Source organism: Aquarana catesbeiana, linkage group LG10, assembly GCF_042186555.1.
Source record: "Aquarana catesbeiana isolate 2022-GZ linkage group LG10, ASM4218655v1, whole genome shotgun sequence".
NCBI classification, from domain to species: Eukaryota; Metazoa; Chordata; class Amphibia; order Anura; family Ranidae; genus Aquarana; species Aquarana catesbeiana.
In genome coordinates this window covers 240,457,629-240,476,248 of record NC_133333.1, presented here as the reverse complement: position 1 = coordinate 240,476,248, position 18,620 = coordinate 240,457,629, and the positions used below count along the sequence as shown (strand labels likewise).

Sequence of the window (18,620 nt, the reverse complement as noted above, 5' to 3'; positions counted from 1 at the left end):
TGCATTTCCCAGATACCTATCAGATGATTTTTTTCCTTACCGTTTTGCTACGGATTATAGTGAATCTGTCACATGCAAGATTCCAGTACTGTAGATCTGATTCAATTTCAGAATACTTTATTGATCCCAAAGGGAAATTATGACGGAAATTGTGTTGAATTCATGTCTTTTTTCCTTTCAATATGTTTTAATAAATGTAGAAAAAGTTATACAGACATGAAAAATTATTGACAGATCCTGGTTTGAAGGTCCGAAACAAAGTTCATCAAAACATTAACAATAGAAGCTCGGGGTTACGCCACTCCTCTATTCCCCCCGGGTGCTCTCATGTCCCAAAAAAGCAACAGACATTTCTCCAAGGAGATCATGTATGATCTAAGATTCAATGCCCACGTCACTAGGTCATATAACCATCAATATAGTGTTTTTTTTTTTTTAAAAGGGAAGGGTGGGGGGGGGGAGGCAAAAGAACAAGAAAGGAGAAAGCTGGAAGGGGGAGAGAGATCCCACGGGCAGTACCAATCAAAAGCTAGATTACCCAAGACACAACGAAAATGATAGTTCAATGTGCATGCAAGTAGCCTCCAGACCTTTTTAAATTTTTAAAATGCTAGTAAGCTTCTTATGAGTAATAATTCATGTGACCTTCTGCCATACCTCAGAGGTGGGGACATAAGTCTTCTTCCTCCAGCGTTTGGCGATGGTGAGCTTGGCCGCTAAGAGGAGGAAAAATATCAATTGTGTAACTTGGGGAACTTTCTCAAGGGGTTCATTCAATAGGGGCTACACTAGGAGCAGGGCCGTCTTTAAGGCAGGGCAAAAGGGGCAGCTGCCTCATACTTGCCAACTATCCCAGTTTAAATTCCCTTGTCCTTTGAAGTTTTAGTCCTGTGCGGTGTCCCAATATCTCAGTGTGAAGTGCTAGTACTAATGCTGCCCAGCTCTGCCTTATTGTTGTGTACAGATGACTCACCTGCAGACCCTGTGTTTACATATAAATAACCGGCATTCATAAGTAAATAGCTGTGGCCGGTGGCATAGATATGTAAATAAAGGCGGCATTCATATGTATATCATGCCCCCCTGCAGTGAGGAGATGATGTGCTGTAACCTCTAGCAACCAATCAGTGAGCAGTAATACTGTACAGTAATCTCTAGCAACCAATTAACAAGCAGAAATCATTTGCTGTAACCTCTAGCAACTAATCAGTGAGCCATAATGTGTGCTGTAACCTCTAGCAACTAGTCAGTAAACAGTAATGATATGCTGTAACCGTTGGCAACCAATCGCAATTGCTGCCTGATCTGATACAATAAACTTATTTTAAGTCTAGCTGCTATTTATTGTATGTCTCAGAGCAGGTGGAGAGTGAAATTGCATTGGGGGTGGGGGGGGGTGGGCGCCAAGAACATTTTTGCCCAGGGTCCAATCAGTATTAAAGAAGGCTCTGACTAGGAGATTGTCAAATAAGAGACTCCAGTCACCCTCTTAGGTGGGCAAAGAATTCACATCTTTTATGCTTCCAATGCTTTGTCAAGTGATCAGCAGAGTGGTGTTGGGAGCTCCAAAATGGCTGTATCCAGAAAGGAATTTTGTATTGCGTTTGAGGAAGTTGTCTAGTCATTACAGACATCATATTGTCTCTCATTGGTGAACTACTACATGCTTACATTCTTTTCTGCTGGTAACAGATTTCCAGTAACATTGGCCGTGACCCAAATTCATTTTTACACCATTGTTGAGATGCAGCGCTGGGTGCTGACAAGACGAGAATCTGTTGATCCTCTACAAAATATCAACAAAACATTATTTCAGTTTTTTCTGTGAAAATGGATGGCTGCTATTGTGATTTCGTTTAGTACTCATTTTATTGCATTATTGTTTTTCAGGATGATCATAAACTTTCTGTTGAAGATCTGGAAACAAAATATGAAACAAGTCTTCTCAAAGTGAGTAACAGAATAACTTTTATAATCCAGCTTGCCATAAAAGTTAACAAGTTGATACCAGCATGTGTCAAGTTCCTTCATATTGTGCCCTATGGAGACATGCGCCTGCTACGTGCCACATCAATGCTCTACCTCCTCCAAGATAAAATCAAGAGCATGAAATCGCCATTACCTGGAATGTTCCCTCCACACCGGATATGGTAATGGTTAATCGGTACTTGGCAATGTGCTGGGAATTCTGCAGTCTGGTCACTTCTATCAGACACAGGATTATGTAGAGAGGGATGGAGTAATCCAGGCTCTACAGATGGTTATCACCGAGTACACACTGTTCAGAGTGGGAGGTGCAGACACATAGCTGGTCACCATTAACAGAACTGGTTATGTAGAGTTCTAGGCCGCCCCTGCCTGCTCTCACCTCCTATCTTAATAGATCAGGGTTAGCGCCTAGTTGTTCTTTGAGATAATATGCACAGGGAAAGACATTGAGCCAATTAACCATTTTTCAATTAAGGTAGTGTAAGCAAATTACTTTTCCTACTGATTCACAACAGCTAACGGCTGTAATGAGACTTGTGGTGGAAATGCCTTTTCTGTAAGCTTGATGGATGCATAGGACAGTATTTGTCACCGGTGGGATGGTGGTATAGCCCAAAGAATAGCAGATGGGGCAGTGAAATGGGGCTTGCAGAACTCCTTTTTCACAGTGGAGCCAGGTTAAAGTGTGTGAATTAGTTTACAAAATAGCGTGTAGGTGCAACAATTATACGTTTTTACTTTGAAAGTGTCTCTAGAGTTGACCTTTAGGAAGTTTCAATTTTTTCCAACTGGCATGTCAGTTTATGCACTTCTCTGCTGTCCCTGTGTTCTTTTACATAAACCCAGATAAATAATGGGTCTCCTGGAAGGGCTATCGTTAATTGATACATGGTGGAAATGACTGTTGCTCAATCCTGTGTTTGTCCTCCATAGGGTCTCGCTAATGCAAAAGCTGCAGAGGTTCTGGCTCGCGATGGTCCCAACGCACTCACTCCTCCCAAGGGAACTCCTGAAATCGTCAAGTTTATGAAACAGATGATTGGAGGTTTCTCTCTTCTACTATGGGCGGGGGCACTTCTCTGCTGGATCGCTTATGCGGTTCAGGTCTCTCAAGATCCAGCGACACTCAGAGACAATGTAAGCATCATGCAGGAATGCTGTATAGCAGTTATGAGGAGAGTAAGCCAGAGCTCAGCCATGCCAGTTTACACACATAACTGTTCATTTTAATTCTGCTGGCCTAGAGAATTTTAGAGATTTGACATTTGAAATTTATGACCAATGTTCTTTTTTGACACAGCTGTACCTGGGCATTGTGTTGGCCGTGGTCGTCATCCTCACCGGCTGTTTTGCTTACTACCAAGAATCTAAAAGTACCAACATCATGGCCAGTTTCAATAAGATGATCCCACAGGTGAGTGAAATGGCACCCGCCTGAGAATCACAAGCTGTTTTTCATTTGGGCAGTTTGCTCATGTTGCTCTGCAGTACTATAGAGCAGGGGTAGGCAACCTGGGGCCCTCCAGCTGTTTCCCATGAGGCATTGCAAGGCTGGCAGTTACAATTACTCCCAGAGGCATGATAGGACTTGTAGTTCTGCAACAGCTGGAGGGCCTCAGGTTGCCTACCCCTGATATAGAGCATGCACAATATGGCTGCTGTCATAATGTCTGAACTTTGTAGTTGCAAGGATCATGTGTACTCTTATTAATGAATAAGCACTGCTGTACTGTGTGAAGTATACATCTGGTTTTAAAAAAAGTTGAAAAAAAAGTTGAATCACCTAATAGACCTGCAACAAAATATAGAGAGAAAAAGTATCTTCACATCCCAGAAGTTAAACATCCCCTGGCGCTGTATGTAGTCCAATGAGACAGGGCGCACCAGCTTAAATGATCACTTCAGCAACCATCATTCAGTGTAACTTTGTAAACCTGATAAAACGTTCCACTGCTGCGACCTTCTTTTTTTTTTAATCAAATAATTTTTATTTTATAGTTATACAAACAAAAGACGATATCAACAAAATTACTAAATATCTAAATTATCAATTAGTATTTAGAAAATGTAAAAAAACAAAAAAACAAAACAAGGAAAAAAAAAAAAAAACATAGGCCAAGCAAACCTTGCACCTCTCGTATTAAAGTGGCATTTTCATATAATAACCAAAACATAATAGGAGCATAAATACAATTCACTCATCCAATTAAACTCCCCTGATATATCCATCATTAGACTACGTTAGCTTCCTCCCTGCAGCTTCAGCTTATCTTTTTTTCACGTTTATCTTTCTTTTCCTCTCATCTACTCCATCTACTCCACTTCCTTCTGCCTCAGCTCCTTACTCCCATCTATCTCCATTGCTTTTACTCCTCTCTATTAGATAAACCATCGTAGGGTGTATGCTTATACTTTAGTTCTTTTAAGTATATAGTTAATTTTCTTAACCCATTGTTTATGTATTGGAGGATCAGCAGATGTCCATTTTTGTAGGATGACTTTACATGCTAAATATAAGGATCTTGTCCACATAGTGTACATCTCTACAGGTAATGCTCCATCAGGTATTATTCCCAATAGTGCGAGTTTGGGCGTCCCTGTTATCTCAGTAAGACATAGTATATTTAAAGTTGTGAATATTTTTTCCCAATAACGATGGAGCTTTGGACATCGCCAAAGCATGTGGATAAGAGAACCATTAAATAAAGAGCATCGCGGACATAAAGAAGTTGTGTTTTTTCCCCAAGCATGGAGTTTTTGTGGGGTGTAGTGAGCCCTATGTATAATAAAAAGCTGAGATAGCCTTTGAGAGGGCGAAAAGGGATATCTTAGGAAGTGTTTCCGGAGCTCGTGTCCAATCCATCTCATCTAGATCCTCTATATCGTCTTGCCACCGGACAAAACTATTTTTATGTTTTTCAGTGTTCTCTATTTGTAGGTTGGAATAAAGATCTCTTATTAATCCTCGTTTCCTACAGGTAGTTGAGGTTGCCTTTGTTAACACTTCAGAGTGTTCATACCGTAATTTAATTTTTAAACTTTTGAGTTTGTAATACATGAGGACAAAAGTTATCCCATATGGGCATATGTTTCGTATACCCGCTGTGCTGAGTGATATTTCGCACTGCTTCCCAAATCCTATGGATCAAGTTAAAAGTAGGGAACCCCCTCTTTTCATAAAAATGGTGAGCTACTATCAATTGAACCAGAGGATATTTTTTGAATTGGGATGCTATTCTCTTCTGCGTAGGGTCTTCAATATCCACTACCTCCCGTCTGTGATAATGCTGTAGTTGTGATGCAATAAAATATAATCTTGCATTTGGTATCGCAATTCCCCCTCTATCTATGGGCTGTTGTAATATTTCTAATCTAATTCTGGGTTTTCCCCCCTTCCACACAAAACCCCTAAAAACCGAGTCAATAGTTCTAAATAATCATAACGTCAACCATATGGGACAGTTATGCAATACATATAGCATCTGGGGCATCCACACCATCTTCAACCAGGTTCGCTCTCCCCACCATGGACAATGGAAATTTACTCCAAGTTTTACTCTGTTGTCTAAATTTGGCTATAAGAGGGAGTATATTCCTATCTGTATATTCAGTAACATTAGGTGTAATTACCACTCCCAGATATTCAAATGATATAACCAAAGCCAACTGATGAGTCTGGCGTGGATGCCCCTCATACCGAGGGTCCACATACATCACTACAGATTTGTCCCAATTGATGTTGAATCCTAAAAAGGATCCATACAGGTCTATTAAGGACATAGCGGCAGACAAGGATGGGCCCGTGTCCCCCAGAAACAAAGTATCGTCTGCATATAGTGCTACCTTACCTTCACCTGTAGATCTACGAAATCCCACTAAATTTGTAGAGGAATTAATAGCCTCTGCCAGTGGTTCAATGACCAGAGCGAAAAGGAGCAGGCATAAAGAACATCCCTGCCTCGTCCGTCTGGACAGCGAAAAAGGGGCCGATACACATCCATTCACCTGTAACCTTGCACTTGGGGAGTTATACAAGAGTTGTATCCATTTAATAAATCTAGGACCAAATCCATACCGTTTTAAGCAATTCCACAAAAAGGCCCATTCTATGCTATTGAATGCTTTAGCTGCATTAAGTGACGACATGGCTCTATTTCCCATACTATCTGTTGTAAGTTGTAAGTTTAGAAGTAGTCGTTGGATATTATTTGCTGTGGATCTATTAGGAATAAAGCCTGATTGATCACAATGGATTAGTTTTGAAATATATCTTGATAGTCTAGTCGCCAATACCTTTGCCAACAACTTAACATCTGACGTTAACAAAGATATTGGTCGATATGAATCAGGGCTACTTGGGTCCTTATCTGATTTCAACAAAACTGTCATTACTGCTTCATTCATAGAGGGGGGGTAATGAACCCACCTCCACGGCGTAATTAAAAACGTCAAGCAGTTCAGGTAACAATAGATCCCCATACTTTTTATATATTTCCCCTCGAAGACCACCTGGTCCTGGTGTTTTATTATTAGGTAGATTAGACACCGCATTTCTTAACTCATCCAATGTTAATGCACCTTCCAGAGCCACCCTTTCATCATTTGAAATGCTTGGTAGAGTAATAGTATTGAGGAATCCATCCAGGGACTCCTCAGAATAAGATAGCCTGCTCTTGTACAATACCTGGAAAAATCCCCCAAGTAACTCCAGTATCTCTGGGGTAGTATCAGCCCTGCTGCGACCTTCTTAGTGCACATTGTATGATCAGACCTTGACTTTAGGTACAACAAACTCGTTTTTTGTATTTTTTTTTCCATGTTCTATTACCTATGGAACACAAACATTTTATTCATCTTTAGACTCTGTTAACCTTTTTATCATGTAGAATTGTGTTTGTCATTAGTGTCCTGACTAAGGTGTTTTTGTGTTTTTATATTTGCAGCAAGCTTTTGTCACCCGAGAAGGAGTTAAACTGGAGATCCCGGCCACAGAGCTTGTAGTAGGAGATTTGGTGGAGATCAAAGGAGGAGATCGAATACCAGCGGACCTTAGGATTACTTTTGCCCAGGGCTGCAAGGTAATTTTCTACCAGTGGGATATCCAAATGCGCTTGTGCCCAGAATATGAACATTAAATTATTTACATATTCTTAAACCGTAAAAGAGCTTTAAAAAAAAAAAAAAGCCACTCCTGACCTCACTAACTGTATGTACTGTGAAGTAATTTATCATCAAATATTACAACAGGGACTCTAAAGTCAGGTATACATGGGCCAAATATCGGCCATAATCAGCCAGTACAGTAGAAACCAGCAGACATGTGTACAGCTCCCTGTCCCACAGAAGCTGGTCTCACAACCAGCTTCTGTTGAACGCAGTGGCAACTGGTGCTATAATTTATTTATTTTTTTGTTGGTGGGGGGGGGGGGGCTCGGCAAACACCCCCCCCCCCCGGTCCGCACTCACCCATCCACGGTCATGGCGCCACAGCTTCCTCAGCTTCTCCTTTCGGCCTAATTGTCCAGGAGGAGAAGTCGGAAGACAATAGCGAATATTGATTCGCTAGTGTCACAAGTGGGTGGGTGGCCCAACCTTTTTCAAGCAAGTAGAGCCTCAGGATCTAATCATGTGGCCTGAAAAAAAAAAAAAAACTGGCACCATACATGCAAACTAGGGAGATGCCGCTCCTGGTTGAACGGGCATGCTGGAAAAACACATATCCGATTGGCATCCAAAGAGTGCTGACAGCCAATGGCTGCGAGCGCTGACCTGTGTGTCCTGGCGGAGGGGTGGTACCCCTGTCATAATACATTAGCACAGTGGGGGAGATCGCTGTACTAACATTGCTCGTGTTAGTACAGAGATTTTTCTTTTTTTTTTTTTCATTCAGCATGCTGGGTTGCACAAAAAAAAACCTATTGTGTGTACCAAGCTTAGGGCCTCATTTACAAGGATGCTGAGACATGTACAGCATGAATGAGGCAGTGGCTTCAGCCACATAAACAAATTCCCCATCCATGCTGTAGGGGTATTGGCGCTTTTGTGAAGAGGCCTTAAAATTGGGTCTCAGTTTGTTTTTGATAGACTAGGAACTCCTGCCGGACATTTACCTTGGAAGGCTGGAAGCTTGACAATATCTGCTCATCATCGAGTTGTGATTTTTAGTGTCTGTATTATGAACATAAAAGAAAATGTCATTGTTATGTCTATAGCTTCAAACGTGAATGAGAGCTTGTTTCAAAGGGATTTTAATGCTTGTTAAGAATATGTATGTTCATTTTAACAGCAGAAGTGTTCTAGCTGACCTAATTTGCCAATGTAAACTTAAACCGTATGGGTCAGTAAATTTCTCCTTCATCTTTGGTCTCAGGTGGACAATTCCTCTTTGACAGGAGAGTCAGAGCCCCAGAGTCGATCTGCTGAATACACACATGAAAATCCTCTAGAGACTAAGAACATCGCCTTCTACTCCACCACCTGCCTGGAAGGTAATGACTAGCTCTGAGGCTGTAAAACCGTGTTTAGAGATTTGACACCAGAGCTATCAGCCTGGAGAAAGTGATTGAGAAATTATTATAATCTCAAGCATCTTGCTGACATTACACCTCTATTCTCAAGATCCCTACCTAAAAAGAACGTGTACCCAAACAGGGGTGTTTTAGGTTTCATATCTAGATCCTCCCTGACCATTTTTGTGTGACTTGGGCACTAGTCTTATATATGTAGACCCTCCTTGGCCGGTTTCTGGTGGATTGGGCACCAATCTTGCATATGTAGACCCTTCCTGGCATCTCCAGGCCAAACACTCCTGAAGATGGAGCAAACAGTTGGGATTGAGCCTGATGATCGATCCTTGGTTTCCCCATAAACCAGTGCTCATTACCCCTTTTTGTGTTCAGTGGCTGGGTTTTGCATGTATGGATGGCCACCATGTAGTGTTTGTGGACATCATCACAAAGTATGTATTTCTTATTTTTTTTCCTCAGGCACAGCAAAAGGTTTGGTAATAAATACTGGAGATCGTACAATTATTGGCCGGATTGCTTCATTGGCATCAGGAGTGGGAAATGAGAAAACTCCCATTGCTGTGGAGATTGAACACTTTGTTCACATTGTGGCGGGATTTGCCGTGTCTATTGGTGTTCTATTCTTTATCATTGCAATGTCTATGGGATACTCTTTTCTGAACTCCATCATCTTCCTTACTGGAATCATTGTCGCCAATGTGCCTGAAGGTCTCCTGGCCACTGTGACTGTAAGTAGCTGTACTTTTGTCTAGGAGTGGTTTGTGTGTGTGTATGTATATATGTGTATGTGTATGTATGTGTATATATACTAGAATCAGATCAGTGGGCTGAGCAAAGCTAGGCACTGTGATGCCCCTTGCAAGTCTGTTTTCTCTTGACCAGGTGTCTCCATACATTTCAGGTACAAGAGCCACATCATGTATTTTACAAATATTTGCAACCGAAAAATATCAGTTTTATTAAAGAATTAATAAAATTTAAATAAATAGATACGCTTTACCTGGAGCTTTTTTTTTGTAATCCGCATATGATTCAGAACTTCAGTAAAACCTCATGAGAGTCCCCCTTACATCTGCACCCCCTCTTACATCTGAGTCCCCCATCAGAATTCCTCTCTTACCTTACACTATAGTGTAGTTGTAGCAGCAGGGTCAGAGCCAGGAAGAGATGTAGCTTGCATGGAAAGTTCTGTCCTCCTGTGAATGCAGAGGCAAGCATGTGATTGGTTGCTAGGGTGCCAATGGTTATAGCAACCACCGGCAGAGATGACAGCACAGTGGAGAACCTGCACTGGGATTAGGGAAGGCTGGTAGAAGACCTTTGTGAGAGCACAGTGGACCCACATTGGGTATACGCCACTGACTCCAGCTGTGGGCCATATAAAATCTTGTAGTGGGTGAGATTTGGTGACCCCTGGTCTACTTTAATGCTTACAGTAAACTGTTAGTGAAATCTGCAACTCATAGGAGTCGGTGGTTCTTAATCTGTCATTGATGTTCTGTAATATTAGCTGAACAGGCAATAATGGATCCAGTGCATTGGTTCACAATGCTGCAATATGATATTGATCTGACTTTCAGTGCAATTATGTAGTGCTACTTAGATGCTACTTTGAAGTGATTTGCATTATCTTTGGGGCCAAAATTGTGTTGGAACCTTTTCCAAAATCACATCGTGCTGAGTTGCATGTGAACGGGTACCATTGAAAACAATAGGGGCTATTTACTAAAACTGGAAATTGCAAAAAGTGGTGCAGCTCTGCATTGAAACCAATCAGCCTCTAGGTTTTATTGTCAAAGCTTAATTGAACAATCTGAATTTAGAAGCTGATTGGCTACCATGCAAAGCTGCACCTGATTCTGAGTGCACCAGTTTTAGTAAATCAACCCCATTGCGATTCCCATTGCCATGTGATTCTGGTAGACTCAGAACAGAGCCTAAATAACGGCTTTACTCTAAAGTTGTGTGACTTTTCTAAATATTGGATTTCAGAGCTGGACAGAGATTTTAGAAGCACTCTCTTTGTCTCTCAGGTAACGCTCTCTCTGACTGCAAAGCGCATGGCCAAGAAGAATTGTCTGGTGAAGAATCTGGAAGCGGTAGAGACTCTGGGCTCCACTTCCATCATCTGCTCTGATAAAACTGGAACCCTGACCCAGAACAGAATGACTGTAGCTCACCTCTGGTTTGATAACCACATCCATTCAGCTGACACGAGTGAAACCCAATCACGTATGTGTGAATATTCTATTTCCAATAACACATTTTTCTTTTATTATATTTGCTTCCATTTTGTAGCCTGTCTTAGAAAAAAAATTGACAGTTACCACTTATACACCTATTGGAACAATATGGTACAGCACTAAATGATCCCCACAACTAGTAAATCCAAAAAATTCCCACTTTTATATATCATATATTGTAGAAAATATTAATATGGTCTTTGCCTATAAAAACTTGTTTTATACAAATAATGTGGATGTTTTTGTGTGTATAGATCATTCATTTGAACAGACATCCGAAACCTGGAAAGCACTAAGTAAGATCGTCAGTCTATGTAACCGGGCTGAGTTCAGGGCTGGACAAGAAGATGTGCCCATTATGAAGGTATATATAGAACTCACCGTTGTGTTTAATCCTATAGAAGTGTAGCCATGGTGTGAGCACTACTGACAAACAATCCGCCAAATCACCCCGCTGCCAGACCCCCATATATCACTTGAGACAATGAGCAGTCATTTGCGAAGTTTTGTTGCGTTTATTGCGGGATACAACTTGGTTGGGGTAAAGAAAGATATGGGATGCCCAATGCACTTATAGAATTGTCATCACATTGGTAAGACATTGATTAGCAGCTTTAGCCTTGAAATGGTGCACCTCTAACATTCACAGTCTATTTCCTCTGCAAATCTCCTCTGCAGACTATTGCTCCTCCTCCTCTGCACTGACTCCTGCAGAATATCACTCCTCTGAATTCCTCTGCTCTTGTACAAATCCTCTACTGCAAAACTGTTAGATTACTGTTGCTTCACTTCCAATAGAACAAGAAGGGATCACTCTGATCAGCTTGCTGGCTGTACTTTGTTACTATAGTGAGGCTTTAGCAAATAAATAAGCCAGAGGCATGCAATACCTCTCCCCAGTGGCTCAGTGAATTTGGTAGCTACACAGTCTCTTGGAAGATATTACCAAAGTGCTTTACCAGGCTAGAGATACGCGGTACTTCTCCCCGACGGCCTAGCACATGGTAATATTCGGACTACTGTTCCCAGCCAGTCCATAACTGCAAACGCTGCGTTCCCCAGCCACAGAATTCTCCACTACTCTCCATAATTTCCTCTTGCTTCTTTCACACTGACCTTCTCCAAAAGGCAAGTTCTGTGTTCCCCGGTCATAGAACGTTGATCTACTCTCCACGATCCTACTGTTGCTTCTCCTTCACCGATCTCCTCCTGCGTGCAAGTCCTGTGTTCCCCGGTCACAGCAGCCCGACACCAACTCCATGGTGAAGATCTTTATCCAGGAATAGATCCTAGCAGCTCCTCCACGCTCAGCGTGCCCCCCCCCCCCCACGTGGGGACGCCTTGTTGCAGCTACCTATAACTCCATTCTCCTTTTCTCCTGCACCATCAGATTCCCCTGGGCAGTATGTGACCCCAGCTTATATGGGAGGCCTGCCCCATGGTAATTGGTCAGAGCTCATCAAATGAGCTGCCTGCCACTCAAACCTGAATGGTTTTCAGTACTGGCTGTAGTCACATTTATAGAGGAACTGCAGTCTGCTCACAAAATTTGTAATAAAAACATCTTTGCCATTCTGAAGCTTCCCTCCGACCACTTTGCATATTATTTTATATATACTGTGATTCTGTTCTTGCCAAATATGCTGCAGAAATCTCCCTCCACTGAGTCTGGCTGCATCCACTTTAACTGTGGGCAGCTGAAGCTGCTGTCTGTTCATTTCCTGGATTTACACAGACACACAGAGGCACACCTCCAGCTCTGCAGCTCTCATTGGCCCTCTTATGACTCATCCTCCCCTCCCTTCCTGGCAAACGCTCACAAGAGTGAGAGAGAGCTGTGCATGATGTCATAATTCTAGGCCAATGACCAGACAAGAAACAGGAAGATGGCTGTATAAGGTATTTACTGGCAGAAAAAAAAAATGTTTTACTATCCAAAGTTAAAACAACAACAAGGGCAGAAGATTTAATAGATGGCAAGTTGAAAAAATGACTGACGGTCTGCTTTAAAGTACATTTTGCACCTGCCATGGTAGCCATAATTCACAATTTTTGTGCGTTGAGGGCGGTGGCTGCACGTTATCCCTTTGCTGTCATAGTGGGGAATATGTGGATGCCGGAGTGAAGCCCTCATTGAGAAGCTAGTCTAGAAGCTTTGGTGTAAGCTCCACATAGTAAACTTGAATCAAAAGAAATAATCTGATCCTTTTTCTGCAGAAAACTGTTGCGGGAGATGCTTCAGAAACAGCCCTGCTGAAATTCTCTGAGGTCTTAACAGGAAATGTGATGAAGATTCGAAGTGATAACAGGAAGGTGACTGAGATTCCTTTCAATTCCACCAACAAGTTTCAGGTATGAGGAGTTGAAGTGAGCCTGGTGTCTCCACAAATAGGCCTATGATCACATGAACTAAAATTCACGTGATTGTGTTTACAGCTTTCTGTACACGAGACGGACGATCCCAATGATAAGAGGTTGCTGCTGGTCATGAAAGGTGCTCCAGAAAGAATCTTAGATCGATGTTCCACAATTATGATCGGTGGTAAGGAGGTCCCATTGGATGAAACCATGAAAGATTCCTTCCAGACAGCTTACATGGAGCTCGGAGGACTTGGAGAGAGAGTCTTGGGTGAGAACAATTTGCAGCTTATACTAGATGACTGAAATGAGTATAGACTTATTGTTGCTGTATACAGGAAATAATGGGCTTATAAAAAAACAAAGTAATACTGTATTAATCATCTGTTCAGGCTTGATCAGAAAATCGTATGAAAAATACCGCTTTCGAAACAATCCTACAATAATCAGATCTTTAGTACACAGCTTTCGAGAGCCGCTCACGACCGTTAATGCAAAATTATCCGATGGGACAAACACAAAAATGTTTCTCGTACGATACTACATACCAGATCATACCATTTTCGTTCCGTATTCGTACAGTTGTCGTCCAAAAGCATAATGCACTACAATACAATACATTACATCACTTCCGAATTCTTATACTATCGTACGAGAATTTTCATAACTTTAATATCCTCTATTTTCGATCTGAGAATAGCATGCAAAAAAAAAATAAACGGACGACCATTTCTCCGATAATATCATCGTGTTTGCCAGGCATAAGGTGCAGTCACTCATAGCAACCAATTTGATTTTAATTTTCTAATCAGATCAGTAAAAGATGAAAACTAATTGGATCCTGGGTTTGCTGTGATTTGTAGGTCACTTGCTTATCTCATTGTATAGCTCTTCTTTTTCTTGTACATAGTCATTCAGCTGCAGCTCATCTCTCTGCTGTTTTTATGCCTTCAGGTTTCTGCCATCTTTATCTCCCAGAAGATAAATACTCCCCATCCTATGAATTTGACACTGAGTCCATGAACTTTCAGACCACGGATCTCTGCTTTGTTGGACTTCTCTCTATGATTGATCCACCTCGTTCCACAGTGCCAGACGCTGTTTCCAAGTGCCGGAGTGCTGGAATCAAGGTCTGAACTTTCTTAGCGTTTTCTGTAGAGTAAATTGTGCCTTGATGAAGAACTTTTGGATGACTGATTGCACTTAATTTTCATTCCATTTAGGTTATAATGGTAACTGGTGACCACCCAATCACAGCAAAAGCTATAGCTAAAAGCGTTGGTATCATCTCAGCTGGAAATGAAACTGTGGACGATATTGCCACTCGACTTAACATTCCTATTGATGAGGTTAACCCACGGTAAGATGACAATCTGCTGTTACAGCGGTCTGTTTGTGAAGATCTTATACTGTGTCTACAAAATCCTGCTAATAACATAGGGGCTGTTGCTGTAGAAGGAGACCCTGCGTATACAATATCTTGGCATAGATATACATTTTGATAATAGCTTTGCAGAAAACAATAGTTGAAATTTCTCATTTCCCTTCCTACAGTGATGCAAAAGCAGCCGTGGTGAATGGCGCAGATCTGAAGGACATGGATTCGGAAGAACTGGATGAAATCCTGATTAATCACTCGGAGATTGTGTTTGCTCGGACATCACCTCAGCAGAAGCTTATTATAGTGGAAGGATGTCAGAGGCAGGTCAGTGTGGCTCATTTCTGCAGGTATCATTGCAATTCATGTAAAAACACCACTTCCACGCTTCCTGTGTAATCAGATGTCCGACTGGGAACAATTTTTGCAATAGAAATCTTTGCCCTGACTGCCCCCTGATTCTTTTGTAGGGATTGCTAAACATAGGGAACAATTAACTGTTCAGTAAAATATAAAAACTGCCCTTAGTACCCATAAACCTAAGCAATCAAACAGTAGCACTTGCCAATACTGGAATACAAAATAAGTCTACAAGTAGTAATAGCATCGTTCTGTGCTCCACCAGCTTTGCACACATTTATTGCTCACCTGAGGATAAGACCTCAAAGTATAAGAGGACTAATACCACTTAATCACATCAGACCATAACACTGCCGACTTGGATGGATCTTCTCCTGCACGGGGACTCCAATCACATTAAACCAAGTGACATCCAGCGCAAAAGAAAAAAGGAGGGGAACACCATACTGTAGTATGATGTAACACCGTTTGTAAAAGAAAGGTAATCACAGAACATCAGTAAGAGGCCAGTATACAAAAGCCACACTGTCCTGAGAAGCAGGCATGATGATGTCACCACTAAACTCCGCCCAATGTATTTTATCACCACAGACATCGTTAAGGAACAAAGGACTACCTATCTCATAAAACCCCCAAACTATATATGCTGAAAGCAGACACTCTAGAGAACAAAATTATGGCATTTCCAATTTTTTATGTTACACGATATTAGCGCAACAGTTTTAGGAAAAGCAAAATTTCAGTAAAAAAATGCACTAAATTTTATTTTATGGACAACAAACACAGTAAATGGCCCAATTTTTGGTAAAATATAAGACTGGGTTGCACCGAGTAGATAGATACCCAACATGATAAACCTTAAAATTGTGTGCGTCTGTGAAATGACGTCAGACTTCAGTACCCTATATTTTCCATAGGCAATGCCTTTAAAAGCCCCTACATCTTTTACACGCCACTTCCGGGTCAGCAAGAAGAAGAGTGTGGCTAGATGTTCACTCGGCTCCCTCTCCTCTACCTGGCGGCACCTGCCACACTGGTCTCGGGTGCGCAGAGCCTGGGAAAACATGGTAGGGGGGTGACTGTTACCAGGGGTGTATGGAAGAAATTGCGTGGCTGCTTAGCCGTTGGATTGCGTCCATCTGACAGCCTGCAGTCAGCTTATCAGTTATACACACACTCCCGAGGACATCCCAACGGTCAAACTACTGGTGAGGTACAGACCTAGCAGTAAAAGGCTTAAAAGGTTGCAAAACTTCCCAAAAATACCTACCAGAGAAGATTGTCAGCATGCAATAACACAAATTATTTCTTTACAACACACCCTGAACAGAAATCTGGTAATGAAAAAACCTGCACCACCTTTCAAGGAAGGAGAGAAATGTTGGTACTTCCCATACTTTGATGTGTACCATCCTCTCAAGCCAGATCAGATCAGAGTGATCTTTGACTCAAGAGCTCGTTATGAAGGGGTTTCCCTCATTGTCTCTAATCTGAAACAACCTTTCCTCTGCTTCAGACAAGAACCAAGAACCTTTTGCTGTTATGGTCAACATTGAGCAAATGTTCCACTGTTTTATTGTTTGAGAAGATAACAAAAACTTCCTCAAGTCCCAATGCTATCACAACAAAGATGTCAGCAATTAAATCATAGACTACTGAATGAAAGTACACGTTTTTGGTAACAGACCTTCTCTTGCTGTAGCAATTTATGGACCGTGAAGGTGAAAAATCACTGCAATCTGATGCATGTGAATTTGTGGAAAATAATTTCTACTTAGCTGGTGGGCTTACATCTCTGCCCACAGAAGAAGAGTCAATTGATCTTCTCAGAAGAACTCATGCTTGCGATTGCCAACCTTAGCCTTCACAACAGTGTCTCTAACAGTGACAAGGTTATGAAAGACTTTCCCTGTGATGACTATGTAATGAGATTCAAGCTAAGAACAGATCTTCCCCTTATGCAACTTAGCCTCAGATTATTGGGATGTCAAAAAAAGACACATTCACTTTTCATGTATTAACTTGTGACAAGCTCTTCATAAAATGAGGAGTTTTGTCTGCTGTGAACAGCATCTATGATCCCTCAGGTTTCATAGCACCCTTTACCATTCAGGATATGCTACTGCTAAGACAGCTTTCTTTGGAACGGGTGCTTCTTTTGCTAAAAGGGAGGTAAAAAGGACTGGTGCATGCAGCTGTCTTCCCCTCTAAAAATAAACTCGTGGACTTCTGTGTCATCTTACAGACACCAGTAATGACTTTACAGGTTTTACAGTATGTTGCATTGTTCTTCTTGTTTGTTCTCCACCTGCTTCTCTTTCAGGCGCTCCTAATCTAATGTTCTGCAATCTAATGGAATATTTTGTCTTCCAGAACTGTACGGTTGCTGTGACTGGTGATGGCGTGAATGATTCTCCAGCTCTGAAGAAAGCCGATATTGGCATTGCTATGGGAATTGCTGGCTCGGATGCTGCCAAAAATGCTGCAGACATGATCTTATTGGATGATAATTTTGCTTCCATTGTTACTGGTGTGGAAGAAGGTGAGCAGACGTATAAGCTATAAGTTTTCCATGGATTAAATGAATTGGCCATACATGGCTTGAATTCCAGTTGATATTTGAGCCATGGGTGGCTCCCACGGCACCACCTGACTCACCAAACTGATTGGAAAATCGAGGGAGCCAGGTTGAAGTTGTTGGCCAAAAGGGACTGCAACCAGGTGGCCGGCTGTTTGAATACAGTAGCTGGCAGTGGAGAATCACCTTAACCAATTAAGCTCTTTCGACGTACTATGTAAATATTTTATTATATCTTTTCATGTGACAACACTGAAGAAATGACATTTTGCTACAATGTAAAGTAGTGAGTGTACAGCTTGTATAACAGTGTAAATTTGCTGTCCCCTCAAAATAACTCAACACACAGCCATTATTGTCTAAACCACTGGTAACAAAAGTGAGTACACCCCTAAGTGAAAATGTCCAAATTGGACCCAAAGTGTCAATATTTTGTGTGGCCACCATTATTTTCCAGCACTGCCTTAACCCTCTTGGGCATGGAGTTCACCAGAGCTTCACAGGTTGCCACTGGAGTCCTCTTCCACTCCTCCATGACGACATCACGGAGCTGGTGGATGTTAGAGACCTTGCTCTCCTCCAACTTCCATTTGAGGATGCCCCACAGATGCTCAAAAGGGTTGAGGTCTGGAGACATGTTTGGCTAGTCCATCACCTTTACCCTCAGCTTCTTTAGCAAGGCAGTGGTCATCTTGGAGGTGTGTTTGGGGTTGTTACCATGTTGGAATACTGCCCTGCGGCCCAGTCTCTGAAGGGAGGGGATCATGCTCTGCTTCAGTATGTCACACTACATGTTGACATTCATGGTTCCCTCAATGAACTGTAGCTCCCCAGTGCCGGCAGCACTCATGCAGTCCCAGATCATGACACTCCCACCACCATGCTTGACTGTAGACAATACACACTTGTCTTTGTACTTCTCACCTGGTTGCCGCCACACATGCTTGACACTATCTGAACCAAATACGTTTATCTTGGTCTCATCAGACCACAGGACATAGTTCCAGTAATCCATGTCCTTAGTCTGCTTGTCTTCAGCAAACTGTTTGTGGGCTTTCTTGTGCATCATCTTTAGAAGAGGCTTACTTTTGGTACGACAGCCATGCAGACCAATTTTATGCAGTGTGCAGCGTATGGTCTGAGCACTGACAGGCTGACCCCCACCCCTTCATCCTCGCAGCAATGCT

At 41.9% G+C, this 18,620-nt stretch overlaps 1 protein-coding gene across 1 annotated transcript in view; it reads left to right on the top strand.

Moving 5' to 3' along the window:
- ATP12A (ATPase H+/K+ transporting non-gastric alpha2 subunit) overlaps window positions 1-18,620 on the top strand; it is a 41,051-nt gene that overhangs the window by 2,560 nt on the left and 19,871 nt on the right. Inside the window, exons 3-16 of the mRNA XM_073603509.1 lie at window positions 1,891-1,950; window positions 2,923-3,126; window positions 3,290-3,403; window positions 6,933-7,067; window positions 8,360-8,477; window positions 8,976-9,244; window positions 10,550-10,748; window positions 11,014-11,123; window positions 12,977-13,111; window positions 13,196-13,388; window positions 14,072-14,247; window positions 14,341-14,477; window positions 14,672-14,822; window positions 17,229-17,397. Coding sequence (XP_073459610.1) covers window positions 1,891-1,950; window positions 2,923-3,126; window positions 3,290-3,403; window positions 6,933-7,067; window positions 8,360-8,477; window positions 8,976-9,244; window positions 10,550-10,748; window positions 11,014-11,123; window positions 12,977-13,111; window positions 13,196-13,388; window positions 14,072-14,247; window positions 14,341-14,477; window positions 14,672-14,822; window positions 17,229-17,397 — 2,170 coding nt within the window. The remainder of the gene's footprint in view (window positions 1-1,890; window positions 1,951-2,922; window positions 3,127-3,289; window positions 3,404-6,932; window positions 7,068-8,359; window positions 8,478-8,975; window positions 9,245-10,549; window positions 10,749-11,013; window positions 11,124-12,976; window positions 13,112-13,195; window positions 13,389-14,071; window positions 14,248-14,340; window positions 14,478-14,671; window positions 14,823-17,228; window positions 17,398-18,620) is intronic.